General features: G+C 39.1%; 1 protein-coding gene and 1 long non-coding RNA gene across 4 annotated transcripts in view; one reads left to right on the top strand and one right to left on the bottom strand.

The window, feature by feature from the left end:
- The window catches only part of Nrg1 (neuregulin 1), a 1,027,681-nt gene extending 1,003,204 nt beyond the window's left edge, over positions 1-24,477 (bottom strand). For all 3 annotated transcript variants that reach the window (XM_005398394.2, XM_013521521.1, XM_013521522.1), the window contains exon 1: positions 24,263-24,477. In XM_005398394.2, the coding sequence (XP_005398451.1) occupies positions 24,263-24,383 (121 nt within the window). In that variant the 5' untranslated portion in view covers positions 24,384-24,477. The remainder of the gene's footprint in view (positions 1-24,262) is intronic.
- LOC106150065 overlaps positions 24,397-24,609 on the top strand; it is a 131,176-nt gene continuing 130,963 nt past the window's right edge. Inside the window, exon 1 of the long non-coding RNA XR_001236647.1 lies at positions 24,397-24,462. This is a non-coding gene — a long non-coding RNA (uncharacterized LOC106150065). The remainder of the gene's footprint in view (positions 24,463-24,609) is intronic.

Genomic DNA, 24,609 nt, shown 5'->3' with positions numbered 1-24,609 from the left:
TAAATACTGACTGACAGCATCTTCTAGTAGTTCCCAAACCTTTACTAACACTGAAGTAATTTAACAGCCAACCACCAAAGTGAGTGAGAAGAAAACAGGTCAGGAGATGTTCCACCAGAGAAACATTTGCCAGAGTCTGTCTGTCCTTCTTTCTTTCTTTGTTTCTTCCTTTCCTCCCTCCTTCCCCCTCTTCCTCTCTTTTTTTGTACAAAGTCAGCATTTTAAAGACTAACCTGTTGAAGGACTGTACCAAGAGCATTTGTTTATTCCCAGCCCCCTATTTTTGAGAGAAGTTCCCATCTACAACATTTAGACCATCTCCCAACTCTCCTCTAATCAGTGTTAGGGTAGAAAATAGGGAGGCTTTAAAGAAGTACTCCTTAGAGCTTTCCCAGAAAACACAAAAAAGTAAAGGGATTTCTTTTTTAATGCAAAGCTTCCAGCCTCAAGAAGGTGATACCTCCTCCAAGCCCACCGCCTTTCAATTCCAGCTGCTCACATCCAAAAGGCTTTACCATTTTCTTTAGGTCAACTCAGGCACCTGCTCAATAGCTTGTTGCTACTGGACCCTGATTTGTCCTGAAGTTTGCAATTAATGCAGTAATTAAAGCCCTTTGGAAGGGCCCTTGGTTCAATCACTGGTGTTTTATTTTCCAGGAGAAGAGGCACTCCTTCTATAAAATCACAGTAGGAGACACATTTAAAAACTATATTTCAATTGCAAACAACATGGCTGTGCTCCCAAATGGCAAAAGGAGGATAAGAAAATTATCCAGGAGGCCCCAGAGGTGACACTAGAGGTGTGACAGAAACTCCTTTCAGCATTGTTCATGCTCTGCTGCTGCTCCTGCAGCAAAGGAATGTCATGTGCAAATGGAGAAAATTAGCAAAATTAAACAGATGGGAGCCCTGGGTCACATCACACCACCTCATTAATGCAGCATCCAGGATGAATGCAATGTAACAAAACCAAACCAAACCATAAGAATAAAAAAGATTTTTTTTAAAAAAAGAGAAAGCCTGTGATTAAAAGAAAAACTAAATAAAGACAGACTATATCCATTATTGATTTTAAGATACGGGTCTGGATTAAAAGTAATCAAGTTGAAAAACCTACGAGTTAAGTAACCCTTTCTGCCATGTGTATAAAATCATTCCTTCCATAGCTCTTCTACCTGACTAGTATTTAAAACACCCAGCCTGGAATTTCCTCAGTGGCTCCTTTTAGTCTCTGCTCTTATCCAGGGTGCCTTGCCAAACTTTCTACCCATTTCTTACCAAATGACCTGTACCCTCACCAAAATGATCTGGTTTCCATCTTGTGTGCAAAATGTTTGCTTTCTTGCTCCAGACTATTTCTTTGTACAGGATACCATACGGCAAGCAAGAAGACGGATTTGGAGGTAGAAGGCCTAGGTTTCAAATCCACCTCCGACCTTTACTATGAATGGTCAAAGGGTTGGGATCCCATATTTATTTTTTTCTGAGACTGTGTTTCCTTACTATAAAATGAAGATAATAAAGTTTTCCTCCAGAATTTTTTTGAGTCAGAACCACTGTAGATATTAAAGCACCCAATACAGTATCCAACACTCACATGCGTTTATGCACATCTGCCCCAGCTACCCCTTAAGGCGCATCTCAGACCTCACCCTCCAAAAAACTCTTTGACACTCTCTGGTTTAACTGAGCTCTATTGCTTCTGAGCACTTCAATGGTTTATCCATGATCTCATCATCTGACATTTTGCTAAAAATATTATCAAGTTGTAGTTACTTTCCCCAATCTAGATTCTTCCCCAGTTAGACTATAAACTGATAGGTTACTGTACCAATCAGTACTATACCAATCATACTGTACCCAATGCAGTGCCAAGCACAGAGTACATGATCTTGATTAACTCATAATCTAATTGAGCTCTGCCAGTTGGTTGTGGCTCCTTCTTTCTTTCTCTGGAAAAAAAGAAGAGACTGTGAAGCCTGATTTTGCAGAACAATCAACAGCCTTCTCACACCATTCCAACCTCCCTTGTGGTTTAACTACTTGGTACAAAGAATCTAGGAAAACACTTCTGTGTTTTGTTTTTTTCTCATTATAATGTTAAGTAGGATTAAAGTATTGTATAAGATTTACAAGCTACTCTGTTAGGAGGTTAAAGAGAAGTTATAGAACCAGATAATGAAAACTGTTGCAAGAACTCCAAGTGAACTGGTAGAACAATCCTTCCACTGGGCCCTGAATAACTTCCCAGGAAACTTCTCAGAAGTCTTTCACTAATAATTATACCTTTCCTTTTCATGTCTTTAACTTTTGTATTTCTCTCAGGACATGGGTATCCCCTACTTTCCTCTACCCAGTTAATCTCTGTAAAACTCATGTAAGTCATTCTGTCTTTAAAGAATCCCAACAAATTTTGAGATGGAAAAATATAAGCCATTAATTGATGGCTTATCCCTTTTCTAAGAATTTTCGGTTGTGTGAAGTCTTCACTACAAAGGAAGTTTACTGATGCCTGCCAGTCTTTCCTGAAGAAGGAAGGGAACTATGAAGCTAAAGTATGAGTAGTGAGATATTAATAACTAAACAAAAAAATGATAAATGTCTGCAACATAGAAAAGAGTATTTTCTTTGCCTCTTTTCTCTTAGTTAATTAGCCAGAGAATCCTACTAATCATTTATAAGGAAAAGCCATATTCATCAATTCAGAGTTTGAGATGTAGATGAAATGAACAAAGCTAAATATATTTATCTATTATTTTTATTTTCTCATTTTTCCTCATCATCTCAACCTGCAGTACCCTCCTTCCAATTTCCAACTCCAAAAAAAATTGAAGGAAACTGAAGAATGACAGAGAAGCAACTAATATTTGGGACAGTCCCTTACCTATTCAAAATCCTGCTATCACCTACACACCAGCCCATTAGCTGGATCTAACCTTACCCTGTGCCCACCTATGGCTTCATTCCTAATTCTGCACAATGTTATATAAAGACTTTCACATTTAAAAAAGAATACAAGTGCAGTAAGTCATGCTTTATGTAAATGTTTTTCAGTGCTGAAAGACTAAACCAAGGTCTCACGTGGAGGAGGCAAGTGTTCTACCACTGAGCTACATCCTTACCACCCCAATACTTGTAGGTGGTATGCATGACCCACAGAAGGGTAACTTTCATCTCCTACCCATAACACAACTGGGAAAGTAAAGTACATCGACACCATCATCTACAGTTAATTGCATCATGGGTACCCAACAAATACTGATAGGAAAATACTAGACCCTCCGTGGTGGAAGTTTGGAGGTATGAGATTCCTCTGTCTCTCTGTCTCTCTCTCTCTGTCTCTCTCCAGAGTCTCTGCCTTCCCTTCCTTCTCATCTCCATTCCTCTCTCTGGTTCCCTGCTGTCTTACGTTTCTTATTGCTGAGACAAAATACCCAACACACAAAGTTAAAGGAGAAAAGGTTTATTTGGCTTACAGTAGGTAGAGGCTTCAGTTCATAGTTGGCTGGTTCAAAGGCAGGGTAGCATGGCAGAGGGCCATCACAGAGGAGAATCAGTTCATGGCAGGCAGAAAACAGCAAGCAACAAGCATGCAACAAACAATGAACAACAAGCAAGGACCCTCTTTCTGTCCCTTATATCTTATCCAGGCTGCCTGCCCTTAGGGGTATCACTCACACTCAGGCTGGGGCACCCTTAATCCTATTCATAACTATGCCAAATCAATCAGTGGACTAATTCAGTGACCACACACTCTTAATCCCAGCATGTGACCAACTCTCCTATCACAGGGGGTGGGGGAAGGACGTATAAGAATAAAGAGAAGCAGAACCCAAAGAATTCTTGTATTTATTCCTCCCATATCCCAGTACATTCCTGATATATTTTGTTTATGAGATCTATAAGTATTTCTAGCATTCACAAATCCACTCTATCTTAATGGTAAGGATGAACTCTAACCAAGGAGTATTTTCGTTCACATTTATCCTATGCTATGTGACACATTTGAGGCTCTACAAGTACCTCAAACAAAGTTGATAGGACTACTGCATCTATCTCACATGCATCCATCTTAGAACATGGAAGGCATTCAGAGATTGTAAGACCAACTGAGAGCAGAAAATGGACTGAAGTAGAACCCAGAAATGCAGGAGAGCTATGTGAGACTGGCAGGCACTGAAAATGCAACGGTATCAATATTTTTTCTCATCTTTTAAGGTAGAAATTACATGGGCTAAAGCTAATATAGCTTTCTCATAACATTTTCAGGAGTCCTTCCTTCATGGGGACAAATGCTATTTTTTAAAGGACAGTTCAATTTTAGTTAACTGCACATTAAAAACCCATATGGACTTTTTAAATTTAAAATTTGTGGAGAAAGATGTTTGAATATTACTTAGCATCCCTGATCACTCAATGCACCGAAAATGGGAAACCCTCTCCTACATGCACAAATTACCTGCTCCTGTCCATTCACTTCACAACTTAACTTTGTGGATCCATTTACCTTGGAAATGCCAACCCATGTGCTGCAATGGAAAATCATCTTGCTGCAGACAGAAATGCTTACATTGTTCTTTCTTTTCCCCAAATCTGGTAGGAAAGACTAAAACTCAAGATTAAACTGAAAAAAAGGCCTTTAAGACATTCCCACTGGCTTGTACCACCACTGGTACATGTGTAACTGTCCCACCAGGTGGTTTGTACCACTTGTGGTAGAAGTAGTACTGTCATGCACGGAGCAGTCATACATGTCCCACAGGTGGCTCAAGCCACTTACCAGCAAGACACATAAATTATGACCCCTGGGTGAAAGTGATAAGAGCCTGACAAGATGATAGATTATAATGTAAATGTGCACCATAAGGGCAAGTACCCCGTTCAGCATTTTATCTGGAGGTCTAGCACAGTGTTTGGCTCATACGTGCTCAAAGGATATTTATTCCATAAATGACTTTGAATATAAAGACAGCGGTGCTATGCCAAAGACTCTTTTCACTGACTTTTAATATTTTGTTGTAGAGTATTTAAAGTTGTGGCCATCCATTAGCCAGTGCCTAGAAAAAGTCGGAACATATATTTTAATGACTTTTTATAAAGCCACATGCTATAAAACTATCAGTGGAAATCAATGATACAATGAATATACTGGTTGTTGGGTTTATTGGTTAGAGATTCATTTGCTTCATCCCTATATACCCACAAAGTGTTGTAGATCCACGTGAAATGAATGACATCAGAATCAGAATAATCATCAGGATTTGAGAAAGAAAGAGCTATACATATATAAAATATTGGCAACTGTAGGCTATGCAGACCTAAGTTCACCCTCACATTGTAAGAACTACTGTAATAGATACGTACTAAAGTTAAAGATTTAGAAATGTCTATAGTTTGCTGGTCCTCCTCTCCCAAGATTCCATTGGGGACTAATCCACTCAGGGTCTGGACCATCTCCTGGTAAGATGAGGAATCTTAATTACCTTCATTAAGACAGATAAAAGTCAGTCCGACCTCTGGGAGTGCCCCGGAAATTCCTTTGATCTGCTAAGAAATGTCTGAGAGCTAAATAGATTAATACAGCATTGTAAAAGGATTTCTCAACAGCTGAGTTTATTTCTTTTAAATATGACTATTAAAATATCCTGTCCAGCAAATAAAGAGACATACAAGTGAAGAAAAAGACCAAATTATACAAACTATTTGGGGAAATACTAAATCATCATCATTGTAATAGCATTACAACAAGAACAAGAATTTTAATTACTTTTCAGCTTCTAATCCAGAAGCATTAACACGTCAGTTAAATATACAATATACTTAGGAACTGCAATAGTTTTAATGGGTGGTCACTATTAAACGTTAATAATAACAATGCAAATACAATTATGGATGAGACCAGAGATATGAATTTAAAAGGATAAATGATGGCCAAATAACCTCATAGAAAATGACCATGTCATTGTGGACTCCCAACAGTGTATAAAAACAACAACAACATAAAAAATTCCTCAAAATAAAACCAAGGAGATGCTTCTATTAACAGAGCTTAAGTCAAGGTGTAATCTTCTCCCTTACTGAAACAAATTCTACTCTTCCAAGAAAACTGGTTGATATATATTTCTCCCTCCAAAAAAAGGAAAGAAAGGAAAGAAATCAAAAATAAACTGTCCTCCATTTGGTGGAGTTCCTTTGTGCAGGTTTTATTATTTCAGTGGTAAGTGAACCTATGTTAGCCTAAGAATTATACAAAGAAGCTTGCAAATATCTAGTATTTGTAAGACTCTCCTTATTGTAATTATTTTTCCAACTCACACACACTTTTGCAAACATTTTTAACACATTCTGCAAATGGTTTTAAACATACTTTGCAAACATAAAATGAAACACAGTCCTTCTGTCCCAAAAATTCTGTCTCAAATCTCACTCTCCCTGGAGATGTCCCTGGTGTGCCCAGGAAGAGTTGCTGTCTCTTTTATCTAAACATCTGTGGAATGTAGTGGCTTCACTCTGGTCAAGCACTCACCTTCTTCACCCCAGTGGGACTGTAAATTCCTCAAACTTCCCCAAATCCTACAGAATATCAGTCAATCATTGCAGAACAGGAACAGTAAATAGTACTTGCTGAATTAAGAAGGGCAAGGAGGAAATACAGTTACTTTTATTATTTACATTCAAGTGGTTGTCACACATGTTGTATATTTTTTTCTAGGAACCAGATAGAGAGAACGTGCATTTGGCACATAAAGGTACCTAGTTCTGACTTTGTAACAAGCCTAACTGGGTTCTGAATCTTAGCTTCACCGTTCACTGAGCTGTGTCTCTTAGGCAAATTCCCCAGCTACTCTGGAATAGTTTCAATCTGTAGATGGGTATAAGCATGACAAACTCTGGATTATTACCAGGATTTAGCAAGATAACAGATACAGGACCTAGCAAAGAACAAGTATACTAAATAAACCCAGATCATTAGTACAGAAAAGACAGAAAGCAAAATACATCATTTTTTTCCTTGTAGCTATGAAAAGGTTGCTTTTTATCTTGCTCAATTCCCCTAAGATATTCTAAATGCAGAAGCTCTGTTCTCAGCCTAGTTCCACAGAAAACATAGCAAGGTGGGAAATCTTCCCACAGCCCTGAGCCCAAAATGCTTGAGCAATGACTATCTAAAAAGATGAAGTTAAAAAAACTAAAAAATAAATAAATGTTGATCACCTAAAAAGCCTGAGATTACCCTGGGACCGGGGCTATTCTGACTCCCATCCCCAAGAGCTCCTCCCTTAATCTGTTGCTACTGAGGCTCAACAAAATGTCCTGTGTCTTCCCTCATCTGCTTCCCAGCACCACAGCTCCTCTCAGGCTGATGCTCTTTTGAGAAGATTCTTGCTGGGTGCTTCATTATTCCTCATTTATGGCCCAGAACCCATTGGGAAAGGGCATGCTATCATTTAACATTTATAGCAAAGATTCTTTCTTCCTCCCTTTCCCTCTCCCTCTCTCTCTTTCCTCAGTATCTTTTCAGCTGCTGCTGCCACCATCCCACATTGTACTCTGAAGAAAGGACACTGGTCTTATAGCCAGCATGGCTGAATCTGGACAACTGCTCCTCTCTGACTGAGCATCTTCTCCCAGTGTGGTCCACATGCAGAGAACCTGTCAGCACTTCTCAAGTTGCAGGGAGCATCAGAAATGCCTGGAAGTTCCTGGGTCTGAAGGGGACTCAGGCATGTGCAGCCTTGATGAGCACCAAATTGGTACGATGCTAAAGCTCTGCAAACTACGCCAGGAGGAGTGCCCTTATGGAGGACCTCAGGCACACATGGGTTAGGAGAACTCTCCTGGTTCCTAGAGAACAGCAACCAAAGCCATGAAGGAGAAAGGTCTATCTTTGTCTCTGGATCTTGCTACCTTCTTCCATACACCCAGCCCCACTGCATCCTAGCTACTTAGATTTGGCCTGTCCTATAACTACAGGAGGAGGTAGCTACCCCTCTCTCTCCCAAATAATACTAATTGGGCACTTACTCTGACCAAGTTGTTCTACATACATTATCTCAGTTGGCATGCATTTGTCTCTAGGGGAGACTTATTACTCTCATTTTACCAACAGAAAAATAAAGTTTAGAAACATCAGGCAATGTTCCCAGGATCACAAGTGACAGAAAGATGTACTGGCCAAGCCCAGACTCTTAAGAAGCATGTTAAGTCCACTCCAGACTCTTGCTTCTTCCTTGTGGGGCCTTACCAAGTCTTATATCCTTATGTACAGTGTGTGACATCTTCTCATTCAGACAATGAACTTGTGAGCATAGACCTTTGAGAGACGCAAGATCAAATCTGGTCATAACATGCCATGTTCATTGCAGACTGCTGAAGACAGGTTTATCCAAGCGAGTATATCTCACCTCGGTTCTCTCAAAACATAATCAGTCCTCTCCATTCAGCTACCACATGTACACTCTTTAGAGACAAATAAAGACTGCCTTTAGCAATAGGTACGTGGTGGAAAGGAGCAAGAGGATGGTGCAACAAGGATTCCATCGGACTGCTTTGTTCGGAACCTTGCACAATCTTAACAGAGTGTATCAAATGACCTGAATGTAAATAAAGATTCTGTCTCCTAGAAGCTGCATGACCTTTCAAGTTCTGTAAACCTTTTTGAAACTTGGGTTAAAACTGGAATAAAATGATATACCTTGCAAGATGGTGTTAGGAATAAGTGAGATCAAATATGAAAAATTATTCACTCATAATAGAAAAATCTAATTCTTTTCTTACCCACCTCATGATTCTTTTTCAGGGAATGTTCAACTTTATTAGCCAAAGGCTCACAAACCTAAATGTACATTAAATCATCTAGAGCATTTTGCAAAACTTCAGATTGTCCACACAATCCTTGGACTAAATGGATTGCTATAGCCATAAGTCAGGCCCAAGAATCTGCACATTCTAACATGCAAACCATTGGGCTGCCCAAAATGAGAACATCTGGCCCAATAACCATTCCATGGTTCTCCAGGTTCAACTGGAGCTGAGGTCAGAGCTTTCTTCCTATTTTAAGAGGACTTTCTTTCCAACCTCTTTCTTATTCCCTTTGACCTGTATGTGCGGTTGTCCAAAAAACATCTTCTAGCTTATTTACACTGTATTAATATTAGGAACACCCAATGTAATAAAAATTCCTTCCATGAAAACACTATCATTGTGCAGAAAGTAAATAAATAGAAGCAGAAAATTCAAAATCATTTTTCCCATGGTGCTTCAAATTCCTTATGCAAATAATATCTATAAATGCATCAATTCAGTAGCTTACAAGGCAATAAAAGGGTGCATATAGACAGGCAAGAAAATGCAGGCAGTTACTGTCAGAATAATAACTTTGCATTTCTTGACTGCTGCTCATTAAAATGCTCAGCCATAGCTTCAGATAAAGGTAGCTCCTTTGTCAGCCTAACACACGGTTCAAAGACCTTTTGATTCAAATATTCTTTTAAATTAGATTGATAGGTGTCACTTCACAATTACTTATGTAACAATGCATTATATTCTCATAGTACCGGAGTGCCAGCTCTAGAGATAGTAGTTAGCTCCCAAGTGACTGTGTCAAGAAAAATTTAAAAACTAATTCATCATGAAGGAGCTTATATGATACATAAGAAAGAATTCTGAGCTATGGGAAAATACACAAATAAAAAGGTGAACTTCAGCAATACCCGTACCAGCACATGTAATTTAATTTTGATGATTTTTTAATCCCATCTTTATACAAATTATACATTAGATCACTGAATTACAGTCATTCTTTTCAACCAAGCCCCATCCCAGAAAAGCCTCATAAGACTTAAAATGGCTTCCTGCTCCTTATGTTCACATAAATAAAAATATCACTGAAACTCAATTTTACTAATCCAGAGTGTGAGGCCGGATGTGGAGGCTCATGCCTGTAATCCAAACACTCAGGAGGGTGAGGCCAGAGGATCACTGCGCATTCAAGTCCAGCCTGCACTACAAAGTGAGTTCAAGGCCAGCCTGAACTGCATAGTGAAACCCTGTCTCAAAAAGACAAATCATCATCATCGTTGTCATCAGCGTCGTCGTCATCATCATCAACCAGAGCTTGGTCTAAGTCTCCAACCCACTCCTGTCTGGGCAACAACCCTGGTGCTTGGCCAGAACAGACTTTTAAGTCCTCCCTGCTGCTAACTACAACATGTTCTTTTCAATTTAAAGTGCTGACAGTAGTTACCAGGTAAAAAATGCTAAGTTGAGCTGTCCTTTACCTATCCTCCCTTAGCATTGTCACAGGGACTCAAACACGCTGACAGCTCCTTCCATCCTGAACCGTTGTGCATCTTCATCTCCCTTCCCTGACTGCCCCTGTCTTATCACCCTGTCTCATCCTCTTGCCCCAGCTTTAAGTCGTTCTTGCCAGCCTGAACCTGTGTGGTACATGCATGACTGATCAATCTGGCAGTACCACTGGTGGTACCAACAGATCTAATCATTTTTGCTCTTTTTACTAATAAAATTAATAAAAAGCCACTGGTGGTACCAACAGATCTAATCATTTTATTGCTCTTTTTACTAATAAAATTAATAAAAAGCCACCAGATAGGACAGCTGTGCATGTGCCACCAGTGGCTCAAGCCACCCAGCAGTGAGAGACACTAATTACAGCTGTCGGGAACATGTTAAAAGGTTATTATTGTTCCTCATACTTCTTTCTCTCCTCCTTGTTCCTCGCCCTCAAGCCTCCTTCCTAAACCAATCTTCCCTACTCTATGGAGATAAAAATATCATATTTTTTTCCAAAACTGCAAAATTCATAACCAACCTTCTATTCTCTTCCAGCTCTGTGCACTCAAGGGTTTACATCACATTTTCATTTGAATGCATCAAAATCACACTGAACGTAACTCTTCTTCTCCTTCCCTACCTCACTACCTACCACGCACACAGTGTGTCCATGCGAGGATGCTGAAATCCACCTCCCCACCTCCCTTCAAACATATTCCCTTTTCACAGCCAAGATGAACACTGGCTCTGACATAACCTCAAATCCTTGGATTCTCTTCCTGTCTTTGGCTCCCACTCTAGTCTGAGTTCAGCGCAGTCTTACCTCGGCTCCTACCTGAAGTCCCGACATACATTCTAAGTCCCTTCCAGTCCACTCTCCATACAACCAGGTGCAATGTTTGGAAAATGGAAATCTCGTGATCTGATGCTGAAAAACCCTTCCACAGTTTCCCGGGCTTTTAGGACAAAGCCCAGACTCCTCAAAAGTTTAGAATAGACTGGTTTTTCCTTATCTCCTTCCTTTCTGCTCCAAGACCTCACTCTCGCCTCCTCTGCACCAACTCTCCTCTCTGCTGCTCCTTACCACTGGTTCAAAGCTAACATGACCACCTCCTTTCCCCTCCTGTTTTCTCAAGGAAGCTTTCTTGTATCTTTCAGGCCAAGATATATTTTTCTGTTATATATTCTGCTAAGACCTTGTACTCTTCCCTTATAAAATACAGCACATTTGTAAGTACAATTTATATCATTTTGGGGTAACTGTTTCATCTTTCTACCCAAATAGATCAGAAAATGCCATATCTAATTTACTCATCATTGTCATCCCAGAAATCAGTACCCAGTCCATCAATAATAAATGCCCAATAAACATTTACTGAATAAGTAAATTAATAAAGTGTAGCTCCTGCTTCCTTTTGTATTCATTCCCTATATTTGCTTAGAAATCTCATAATTCTCATGATTTGTTTAGGACACATTCTCAAGAATGGCTCATATAATTTCTATCTCAAGATGGGATTGCCTAAATCTCAGAGCAGAGAAATAGGATCTGAGGTCGCAGCAAACTGGTTGCAAAGAAGATAAGGGGTAAATGAATGACAACTTTTATTCCATTTTAATGAACAGATATGTCTTCTATTGACTTGTAGGAAGACTGTCATTAGTTGTCTTGTAGTCAACAAAATTCAATAATTTTACAAAGGCAAGTAGCCCATGACAAAATTCAATAATTTTACAAAGGCAAGTAGCCCATGCTGAAGAGCACAGCAAATACATCACTATTGCTTACACCATGCACATGTGATACATATGTATCATATATACGTACATATATATCCTTTATGTTCTGAACAGTTACTAATATGTTTAAAGACACATTACAATAGCATGTATGATGCAGATTTACAAAGTCTAATTATTTTACACAGTTTCAACACCATTCATTGTCTCCATTCACTTTCTATGAACTGGTTCCCTTTCCTCCTAGGTTCCACAAAGGAACCACAACAATATACCCAGCTAATCATAAAATCTCCAGCAATTCTTGCTAACAGTAAGTAGGTGGATGATATTGGCACCTTAATCATTTTCACGGTGGACTTTTCAATAGTATTTTAAATAGAAATATTACTGAGTACATAATAACAGTTATTTAGCAAGTTACTAGAAATAAAACTACTACAGAGTTAATAAACATGATTAAAAAACAGTAGACAGATTACTCATCAATACATTTAATACACTGGGCAGGTTTAACCTAACCATTTTGCTTTTACGGGCAGCATTATCGGCCATTTTTAATTTATCCCACTAAGAAAAAAATGAGCATCATGAAACTCAATTAAGTCAGCAGTGATAAAACCTGACAGTATTTCTCCACAGTCCCTATATCAAAATGATTTATTAAACATGCAACTCTAAAAAGGCGCCCTAACACGCCAACCAAAGAGATGCTGACCCTCTGCACTTTCAACAATATCAAACAAAACCAGACATACAGATCATGAAACCTTAAAGATTTATTGCGAACTCAACCATAAAATGCTAAGTTGAGCATAAGGAAGAATGTGTAGTTAATATGCTATTTATCAACAATAAACATAGAGGCCTTTTACGATCTGTTGTGTATATTTGGACTCTCCTGTTGCAATGAGACAGCAGAAAAAACATTTGTCTACTTTTCAGAAGCTAGCTATGCCATTAAAAGTAAAATGACTGTCACAAATTGGAATCCTGCCTTTTTCAACCAATTGGGTCTAAGTTGAGGCTCAGCTATGGTCCAGCTGTTAGCACAATTCTTAGAGGAAAGAAAGATGTAGAACATTTTGTGTTCTGTCCATTCACTGAGCAGAAATAAACATAAATATATGGAACCCTCTTTGTTTCCACAGTAAGCTTACACTAACTTAATATATTATGAGAAAGGAAATATTAATATTTTAAAGGGATATCCTTGCCACAGGTCACTACTTATAAATAGCATTTACTATTTTCTCTTCTTAAAAAGTAATGTATATTCCTTATAGATACTTCAGAAAATATAATTAAACAAAATGAAAAATCTAAATATGAAAACTCCCTATAACCCGGGGGGCGGGGGATTTAGCTCAGCGGCAAAAGCGCCTGCCTGGCAAGCGCAAGGTCGTGAGTTCGGTTCCCGGTACCGGAGAAAAACCAAAAAAAAAAAAAAAAATCCCTATAACCCAGAGATAAACACTGTTAACATTTTTCTATATGAACTTTTAGTCTCTTATTTCTCTTTTGGTTGAAAAAATAGATAAATAGCAGACAAATACTGTATTATAAAGCTTGATAATATGCTATGAACATATCTCTAAATCATCTTGTTCCTCTACAATAATATTTTAAAGACTACAAATAATCCTTAACATAGCTATAAAGTTTTATTTAACCACTCATCCAGAAAGGACATAGTCAACCTGGAATATTGGGTAGTAAAGGTGGAAAAGGTGGAGTAAAAGATCATTCTGAGAGCAAGGAACAATGTGTATAAACACATACAGCCCTAAAGCCATTTGCACATGTACAGCAATGCCATCAGTGTAGTGCAAGGTTGCGGAAAGAAGAAGAAATTGCACAAGAACACATGAGACAAAAGATGAAAGGCTCTATGTGCCATTCTAAGGAGTCTGGGTTGTATCCTGATGGCAGCACTCAAGCACTTCAATTAAAGGCAGAATATGCTCTCTTTCTGTTTTAGAAAGATGACTATAGCAATAGTGGAGAGATCATCCAAAGAGGGGGAGAATCCAACAGTAAAGATAGAAGGCTACTATAACAGTAAAGATAAAACAGAAAACTTATAGAGACATTGGAGCTGGGGTAAAGCAAGAATCTGAGATTTGTTAAAGAGATAGAATCAATGGGATCTGGTCACCAGACTGACATGGGGCAGAAGGATGGGGTTTGTGTCTGGGGTAATAAAGAAAATATTAATACTGTCTAATAGCAACAGTTGAATGAATTTATATCAGCATTTAATACTCTGGCACAGAACAAATGTTGATCAAGGAATCCACTGGGACTAATAGTAGTAATTATAATAATAGTCATGGTAGTTTTGTTATTAGTATACAGATGTGCAGGTGGACTGGCAGGGGAGATGAGATGTTGCTTAATTTTTAATATAAAGCACGTGTAGGACACCTGGGTTATCTGGTAAGTATCTGGATATATGGGTCTAGAACCATAAAGAAAAGGCAGAGACATATATTGAGGATATATATTGAGGAGCCATGATTTATAAAACAGCACTGATTCATCTGCAGTGTGTGAACCCATCAGTGGCTCAGAGGGGCTGCCCTGAAGGAAAACAAAAAAATGAAACTAGCCCAAGGAAGTGTTGCCTGGCTTGCCCTGGTGCTCTGAAGATACCAATGCCTCTACATGAAGTAATTTTAAAAGTCATATCAAATTATTCCTCACTTGACAAATTATTTCTGCATTGCTCTTCAGACCCATGAAAAGCACTAATGGTACCCTCTTCTTGCCCAAACCACAATAAACATGAGTTAAGAAAAGAGGTCCCTTAGCTCAACTTCGGCATCATGTCAGGAAGTCCCTCCCCAGAATCATCAGACCTGTACCATCCTGCTGAACACTAAAATTTTCCTGTTTTCTGTTCTCACTCGCCCACTGATTATTAGAAGTTAAAACAGTGTCAGGTTTATGGAATCAAAACAACTTCCTGAAAAAGTTTGAATCTCTTTCATTTTATTGCAATAAATGACTGGAATTTCGGTTCTAAAACTTTACAGCTGTGGAATACTATGTTAATCATGCCTGATCATTGCAAAGACAGATTTGCGGAAAGAGTGGCCCTTGTGAAAAGATGGTGCTGGGGAATCAAAACAGCTGTAAATATTTAAGACAGCTTAACACAGTGTCACAATAAGGCAATGGAGGTACAAGGGTTTGAAAGAAAAAGCAGACATGTTCCCCTTGAAGGGTTCTTCCCTTTCAGCTCTCTTTCTCCTCTCTCAGATTGTGTGCAGTTGTTTGACTAGGACTGTTCTTTGCAGAACATCACCGAGATGAGAAGAGAGAAAGAGAAGAGTTCCGGGGGGCAAAAGTGACTCACATATTTTGGGTCCTTTTTAAAAGAAGGAATAAATACAGTCTGAACAAACTTCAAAGAACTCCTTGGTTCCACCTTCTCATTTTGCACATCAAGTAACTGGTAAACAAAGTCAGTTACCCAAAACTACACAGGCACGTCATCACAATCTGGAAATGGAAAGGATTCTCCTCACTATGAGGTTAAGGTACTTTTCTCTTGCAAATAAGCTAAATCATCTGTCCACAGATGGTGTGGATTTCTGGATGAAGCAAGATACCTACAGGGAAAAATTTTAAATACCTAAGTTGTACAGCTAAGGTTGTAGCTCACGGGTATAGTGCTTACTTGCCTAACATGCTCACGGCCCTGGATTTGATCCCCAGCTCTGCAAAAACAGGGAAAAAAAACACATTAAGTCATAAACACACACACACAATGAGATAAAGGAAATATCTGTAATTGTACAGTAGCATATCTATGGTATACAGAAAAGAAGCACTCTGTGCTCAAAATCTAGTTTTTCTCGCAGGAATAATTACTTGGATTATCATGAAAGCAGTGAGATTTGAACTGTCTCTCGAAGGAAGGGCTGAATTTCCATGGGCAGAAATGAGGAGGAAGGAGACACTGGCAGAAGTATCCTATGTGAAAACAGAAAAATTAAGAAAATATATGGCCTCTTCATAGACTAGATTACAGCGTTCATATCACACACAGGAAAAAGATAAGGTTCACATGGGTTGAGCAGATACCTGAGTGTCAGGATCTATAGTTAACTGTAGTGCATCCACTGGAAATTTCTGAGAAGAGAGACCTAGTAACAACAGCAATTAGAATGACAGGTTTCGGTGCAGTACTTAATGTAAAGGGATTGGAGTGACAGGAATACAGACAGAGAAATTAAAAGGAGAGGGAAAAAAAGGAAACTAATAAGTCATATAAATTAAAAGATTCTATTCCACATATGGTAAGGTACCTTTCTGAAGTAAACAGCAATACAAACAAAACTAGAATATTTTGTTATAGTCTTAAAGACGATTTTCTAAGTTTCCAAGGAAAAATGTATTCTTTCAACTTTTCATTGTTTTTATTAAACTATTATCTGTTGTAATTTTTATTTGCTGGCTTCAGATTTAGGCTTCTAAATTCTGTTTGAATTGAGTTGATTAGAGGAACACTTTCGTTTTCTGAGAACTTTTGTTTCTTGTTAACAGCAGTGTAATTAGATAAACTTGGTTCAAAGAAAAACAACAATATAAAAACTGATTGCCACCACTCCACATCCATGAAGATGGCTACTATTGAAATAACAGAAAATACCATGTTTTGGGAACGATATGTAGAAATTAGAAGCTTGTACACCGCTTATGGGAACCTAAAATGATGCAGTGGCTATGGAAAATGGTGTGGCGATTCGTTGAAAATGTAAACAGAATTACATTTCTGCGTATACATCAAAAAAAGTGATAGCAAGAACTCAAGCAGGTATTTGAACACCCATGCTCATAGTAGCATTCTTCACAATAGCCATAAGATTAAAGTAAGCCAAGTGTCTGCTGATAGATAATAGTAAACAAAATGCCATGGATACATACAATGGAATATTGTCCAACTTTAAAAAGAAAATTCTGACATATGCTTCAACGTGGATTAAACTTGAAGACTTCATACTCAGGTAAATGAGCCCAACGGCACAACTTCACTCACATGAGGTACCTAGGGTAGTCATATTCACAGAGACAGTGAAATGGTGTTCTCCAGAAGAGAAGAGGAGAGAGGAATAGAGAGTTAGTGTTTAATGGGCCCAGATTTAACATGTGAGGAGTGAGAATGTTTTGTGCATGGCTTGTGGTGACAAATACACAACAATGTGAAGACTTAGCACCACTGAACCGCACATCTAAAAGTAATTAAAATGGTAAATGTTATTTTTCAACAAATGAAAAAAGGGATTTCTCACCATAATAAGAATATATTATAAATGCTAGTGTTTTAGTAAAAGACCCACTCCAGTGAAAGAGAAGTTGCTAGTACTTGCGAGAGCAAGAGGACTCATCTCTGCAGGTGGGAAAGAAGACAATGGAGGAAAGAGATATCACAGAGGTATTATGGAAAGAAAGAGTGAGCCTAGGCAATCTCAATGCTGCAGTATGGTGTGCTGATGACACTACAATGAGAACGCCCACCCTAAGCCAGCCCTCTTCATAATGAGAGTTACCAAAAGGTTCCAACTGCCAGGATCACCTCCCAAAGGCAAAACTTAATGACAGATGTGAAGCAAACACAGCCATCCATTTCCTCCTCGGTAGACAGCTACCATGTTCTGTAGAGAGGTGCAGCCAAGATGTTCCCTGCAGCCACTGCATCTGTTGCTCCATGGTAACACCTCATCTCCCTTGATGCCTCCAGGGCCAACTCAGACAGTGAAGGAGAAGGACTTCATTATTCATCCAAGCCCAAATGCCACATGCATCCCACCTGCAGTGTCACCACGAGCTGACATGATGTTAAAAATAAGAAAAGCAATTTGTCTAAAATCATCTTTTTCACTACTTCTCAGGGATATAAGCAGTGCTTTTCCATCTTTGATTCTAAGATCTGAACTCCAACATAAAGTACAACTTATATGACTACATTAAACACCTGTGAGGAGAGATCAAGAGAGAACATAATATTTCTGAATAATTAAATCAAGAACTCAAAGTGAACTGGAATGATGTGGGAATGGGTCAGCTCAGAACAGTGGTATGGATTCAGTGAGCATTGAAAAATCTCTTGTGCACTGTTATTTACAACAGGAGGAATTTTCCCCTGCTGTGCTAAAAACTATATGAAATAAATAGTATCCAAAAATAGCTGAAGAAGATGAAGTTTGGGGAAATTCAACAACCTTGCTCTGAAGCCCAAAGGTCAATCCAGGCGGGGCTCTAGAAGTGAACGAATGCAATGATGTCTTGATAGAATGTCGCTTCCTACACTACTTCCTGCCAGTCTATCTCACCAAATTAGTAAACTAAAGAGAATCAGGATTCCTTTCTTCAGTTTATTGGCGATTGCCACTATAAAGTCAGCTGAGGTGCTTCAGTTATTTGTCATTCAATTATTAGTGAGTAATCTATATATAAAATCAGGCTATGTCTACCAAACAGGCTAAATAAATAATTAAATAAATACATGCATGCAGTGAGTGGGACAGTAGTTATAATCACATTGTTTTAGTTAACCCCTTATTTTGTTATCCCCTTTGCCTTAATAGAAACTTCCAAATGGGACACAAACATTTAGGACAATAGTACACTGTTGAGGGCTTTCTAAATCTAGCAAAGCAGATACGCTTTATATCATCTTAGTTTCTTCCTTACACTTCCTGGGCTCCCAGAGGCACATACAGCCAAGACTCTAAGGCCCTCACCAGGCATGAACCCTTGCTCTGAGCTCTATTTAGCCTACATATTCTGGCACAGAAGAACAAAAAGAAAAGAATTATCCCCTCTAGGTTCTCTCGGCTAATTGTTACCTTTAAATCTGACCATTGGCTCCAGAACCATGCACCACTCTGAGCGGTTTTCTTACACTTCCCAGCACACCAGGGCAGACATCCAAAGACAGAGCTTTGGGCTTTGTGGGAAAAGCCTCTGAAGTAAAGATGCAATGCAGGTTACTATCTGTGTCCTCCTGGGATGGTCAAAGAGCCTATCAGGAACAGTAAGACCTTCTGCATTCAGTCTTGTGATCTCAGACCTCTGTTTTCTACATACAGTATTTGAACCCAGGCAACTGAACTCTAAGATGTCAAGAAAAGGCTAATCAATGTGATGAGGAACAGCAATCCTACCACTAAGCTCCTCTCAGGGACCCCTCATTTACTTAAGGTTTCCTTTGTAATGTCATGACAAGGTAAATAGAGATGAAGGGAAAACACTTAAGAAATCCAAGGGAGCAAGTGCGAAGACACCCACATGCTGTCCAAATTGTGTGGGAAATTTCTTCTTTTTTTTTCAGTTACTGTGAAAAATAAAGTATGTATTTTACTAGATCCTACAAAGGTGAATCAAGGTTAGGAAACAGTTTCCTAGGAAACAACTTTCCATAGGGGAAAATATCCTAGTTCTCTTAAAGAAGATCAAACAATAATGCAAATTATCACTTACTTATATCTCTTGAGAGTTCTTGGATGGCTGGTCAATACAGAGGATTGTTATTCTAAAAACTGGATCTATCCCAAGCAGCATCTTTAGCTCTCAACTTCACCAAAATCTCTTATTTTATCTCCCTCAATCTGAACAGATCATTTGGGGGTGGAAACTTAGGGAGTAAACCTTCAGAATCAGGTTTGCCTTACAGCACTAAACAATGTAGGCAATGTTGATCACACAACCTCTCAACTAGAGCAACCTCTCAACTCAGAAAGACTCATTTATATTCTATAAATTCTCAAATAATTCACTTAAGCTCTACACTTAAACACAGTGTATCAGTAAGGAACTGTTCGAGAATTACAAAGTGACTGGTATTGTGGTGGTGATGGGGATAAACTAGCTAAGTTACTCTTTTTCTCATGCTACTGTAATTGCAACTTAAATTTTTAAGGATAATAGAAGTGCACAGAATAACACATGCATGAAAAAATCTAGGGCACTGAAAACTATCCACGATGCCTATTTGTTACTTAAAAATAAAACTGATAAAAATTAGTTTTTATTTTCTTAGGAAAACTTTGACTAAGGAATGTTATGGGTTTTGGTAACAAATTGCTTGATGGAGTAAGAACTATAATTGCATACTTCCTGCTTTCATTATTATTTCATTATTTCATTATTTATTTACATATCGCTAAGCAAATACCCACTCAATAAGAGCTATGTGGAGAGACTGTTTTTTCATATCATTTAAGCCCATTAAAAACAAACCATAAAAGCCTAAGTATTGCTAAGGGCAGAGCACATGAAGATCTCTGGACATCTGGCCAGTTTATAAACTGTCACTGAAATGTAAAAATAGATTCTAAAATGCTATTTTTATAATTAAGAAAAAATACGGGAAGAAAATGAGTATTGAAGCAAAGGAGATTTCCTGCACAAAGAATAGATTATATTTGACAAGGACAGTAACTCCCCCAATCACGTCTTTTGCTCTCTCATTTGCTCTAAATATACAGCCCAAGGGAAGCACATCTCATTGTTTTGATCCTCAGTTATTTAAGCTTCCCAGTCTTAGCTAATGCATTAAGACATATGGCCAATCTTTCCCTAGGTCCAGAGGATTTATAGATCCCCCACCACTGATAAGAACTATCCCCCAGCGCTAGTAAAATATTCTAACTCAAATATTTAAATTCACTCTTCAAAATATTTTTATTTGAAAGAGTTGTTTTCCCAAATGACTTCTCTTGGTTTCATTTTTAACATAAATATAAATAAATACATATACATTTTCTTCCCTCAACAGAAGTCAAATCTGGTATAGATTTTTGACAGCAAGATTTATATGATTTAAAGAGCAGTCACAAACACTTGGGAAATTAAATTTACATGTGTATGTACTTATAAAATACAAGCAGTCAAGCCATATCTGTTCCTATTGCTACTTCCTTAATATAAAGCTAATAAGAAAAACAATTTTCTTCAGTGCTGACTGGAAAATCCCTGAAGCAGTTTTTTCACTTTTATAACACCATAAGGTCAGCATAGTTTATTATAAACAGTCATTGAGGAAATTACAAAAAGGAGGACCATTTATCATGTTTGATAAACATGCTTATATTATCAATATATGCATATATATTCATTCTGATATCATGTTATATACAGAATGTTTAGATTGGCCCAGGAGGACATAATCAATGTGCAAATCTGGCATGGCCCAGTTGCATGCATGCTATTCAACATCCATGTTTTTATTGCTTTCTGTAAATCAGTTTCTGCCTACTATAACCACAATGCTTTCAAAACTAAAAGTGTAGCACAAGCAATGCCTTTTTGAATAACGTAAACTTAACTGGATTCTGATGAACACAAAACCTAGCAACATTTCTTGGGTCCTTCAGTAAACAAGAGAAAAGCCAAAGGCTAGGAAGAATTTAAACAACTGTAAGCAAGTGTAATTTGTACAAACTTCAACTATATAGCAAACAGGCTATAAAATTGACTTGTCTTCTAAAATACCAAGTTTGTTTCAAAGGGTCCATTTTCACAGAGCATCTTTTAATACACACACTGCTGAGGAGTATATATTAGACTGGGAAGGCTCAGGGAAGCTCTCCATTAGCTCAACCCTAAGGCTAATCTGTTGCATGTGTAGTTTCTACACTAGTAACAAACACGTAGACAACTGCAGCTGAGAGCACAGGATCTGGAAACACTTCCCCTCGGTATGATATCACAAAATGACTTTGCTATATTTCTTCTCCAGCCTACTATCATGCCTCAAGCCTACACACAAGCATCACACCCCTGGGCCAGCTTCATGTCCTTTGATAAGGACCCTCTCCTCTATCACTTTCCTAAAATCTCCTAGCCAGAAGCACACAGAAGCTGCTCACCCAGAACAAATCAGCCCTATTCTCTCTGTATATTTTTTGTAGTTGTCTGTGTTCTTTTGCCTGGTAGATTTTGAACGGCACTGTTAACTGAGACCATACAAGCGGGTGAATTCACAAGTTTTCACACACACACACACACACACACACATACACTTCTTTACAGCCAGTATTCCAACTATGGATTGACTAAAAGTAGCTTATACTGTTTATTTTTATCCCTCAATATTGCAGTAACTACTATGTGAGTAAAAAATGCAAGAGAAACTTTTAGCATGATTTCACTTAGTCCTTGGCTAAATGATTATTTGAGGTTTCACGTTATAGCCCACTTTAAATTACATAACACTAAAATTACCAAACGCAATAATCACACAAGCCCAAAGCAGTAGGTTCATGATTTCTTAATCTACTCCATTATGTGCAGGGAGGTTTACAGTTCATTAAAAACCACACTTTTTTAAAAGCATCACAATTTGTATATTTTCTCTGACAAAAAAAAAAAAGGCAAGACTACCTACATTTAGTAAAGTCTGCTTTCCCCTTACAAGCACAAAATAGAATTTTAATCCTCCAGACAGTACAGATTTTTCCATGTCCAAACATCCCCTGGATACTTATAAGAATTTTATCCTTCCAGTCTCACATTTGTTTCCAGTTAAAAGGCGTAACTAACACCATTGCTAATTTAGTAAACTACCCTCATCTTAGGAATCGCTGCTAACTACATGTCACTTAGTTTATATGAAGTTCTTACATGTACAGTAAATGATTTGAAACTCATATGGTTTGGGGTAAAGTCAAAATCCTTCCTGAGTCACATATAATAAAACTTGTGAAAACTGGACAATAATATAGCTTAAAGGTTTTGTTTCAGATTCTACAACAGAATAACATAAGCTGCAGTACATGGTATTAAGCTTTGTGTTCCCTAATAAGACAGCTCCCAACAGAGCATTTCCCATGTTTTACAGTGACATCTCAGCCAGTCTCGGGGAATCCCAGCGTCATTCAGCTTTCCTCAGCACCACTCTGAAGAGCTTCTGTCCACAGAGTGGTGCAGTTTGAACAGGTCTCTGACACATGAAGTACATTGTTAACATGAAGGAAAGGTGGGTGAACACTGCCTTTTCCCGTCATTAAACCAAAGCCTTAGGTATGAATTAACTGCAGGACACAAGAGCCACTAATGCCAATCAGAAATTTAAATAATTGGCCCACACCAGATACACATTTGAATGAATTGACACACTTTGCATCCCAGGCAGACTGAGCATAGAATGATATCAAGGTTTGTGAGAATTCAATTAATCCAACCATCTATTAGACTGATACTGTATATAAAGACCAAGGAAAAAAGCTGTTATTCATGTTAGAATCTGCAATGTGTAATCACGCTAATTTATGGTTTGAAAAGAAACCCTGCTATGTGTTAGTGATTATATGGTAATCAGGAAGTGATACAGATATTTAGATCCTAGAAAATTGTTTTATGAATGGCATAAATGCAATGCTACCTCAGAAACATAATTAGATTACCAGGTAATTCTTCAAGCCTGGCAATGTGATGCAGCCCTGGGAAGAATATTCTTTAGCATGAAAACTGGGAAAGCTCTGGGAAATCGATTGCTAAACTTCTCTTCTGAAATTATTCTTTGGGGCCTATACGCGAAGCTCCATAATTATGTTCATCTGCTCTGATTCAGTAACGTGCCAAAACATACTCCAAACCAAAACACTGCGATAACAAAAACCCTTGAGATGATTTTGCCTTAAAAAAGTCACTTCATATGTCTCACATACACGTATTCCTAAGGCACAGACTGCACCGACCGGTTGGACGTTACTTCACCAAAAACTCCGCCACGTCTGTGGTTGAATTTCACCCCACTGTCCTTTCCTTGTCCTCCTGTGAACACACACTAGCAGTCCCTGGCCATATCATCACCACACGCAAGACTCAAGAGTAAAAGCAAGGTGTTAAAATCCCGAGGACCTATAATCAGCGGCTCCTCACCAAAGCCAAGTTCAGTAACCCACACGCAAGAAAGCAGCAGGCACATTTCATTCTACTTGCTGAACAAAACCCCAAAGGATTAAAAAGTTTCAGGCAGCCCCAACCGAGGACCAAACTTGGACTTTGCCAACCGGTACCCCTAGGGAACGGAAGGTGGAGAAGGCGCCGCCTGTAGAGCCCGCGAACCCTGGCTGTTGGGACTGCTCAGCGTCCCCGACTCTCCCCTCGCAACTCCAGGACGCGCCTCCGCCCGCCGCCCTCGAGCCCGGAGCCCCGCGCGCCTGGCCCGCGCCCGGTCGGCGCACGCCGCCCCCGGGGGCCGGGAACTTACCGCACCGCTTGCACAGCACCCGGCTGACCTCCTTCTTCAGGTTCCGGCCCGTCTCGAGAGGAGGGAAAGATGCTCGGAAGGCGGCCGGCGCGCGGCTGCTGCTGTTGGCATCGGGCTCCATGAAGAAGATGTACCTGCTGTCCTCCTTGAGCCTCCCGCAGGAGGGGAAGGCGGGGTGGCCCCAGGCCCCCAGGCGCACGGTGAGCAGCGAGTCCTTCTTCAAGCCCCCGGCTTTCACTGCCCACACCTGGTGCACCTTCACCAGATAGGGCGCCTCCTCCCGGGGCTGTCCGGCGCTGGGCGCGGGGGCCGTGGGCCAGGGGGGCGCCGTCCCGCTGGCGGTGGGC

Source organism: Chinchilla lanigera, unplaced genomic scaffold, assembly GCF_000276665.1.
Source record: "Chinchilla lanigera isolate Chin_1 unplaced genomic scaffold, ChiLan1.0 scaffold00062, whole genome shotgun sequence".
NCBI lineage: Eukaryota > Metazoa > Chordata > Mammalia > Rodentia > Chinchillidae > Chinchilla > Chinchilla lanigera.
The sequence above is the reverse complement of the archived record's forward strand: the minus strand, read 5'-3'. Positions and strand labels throughout refer to the sequence as shown.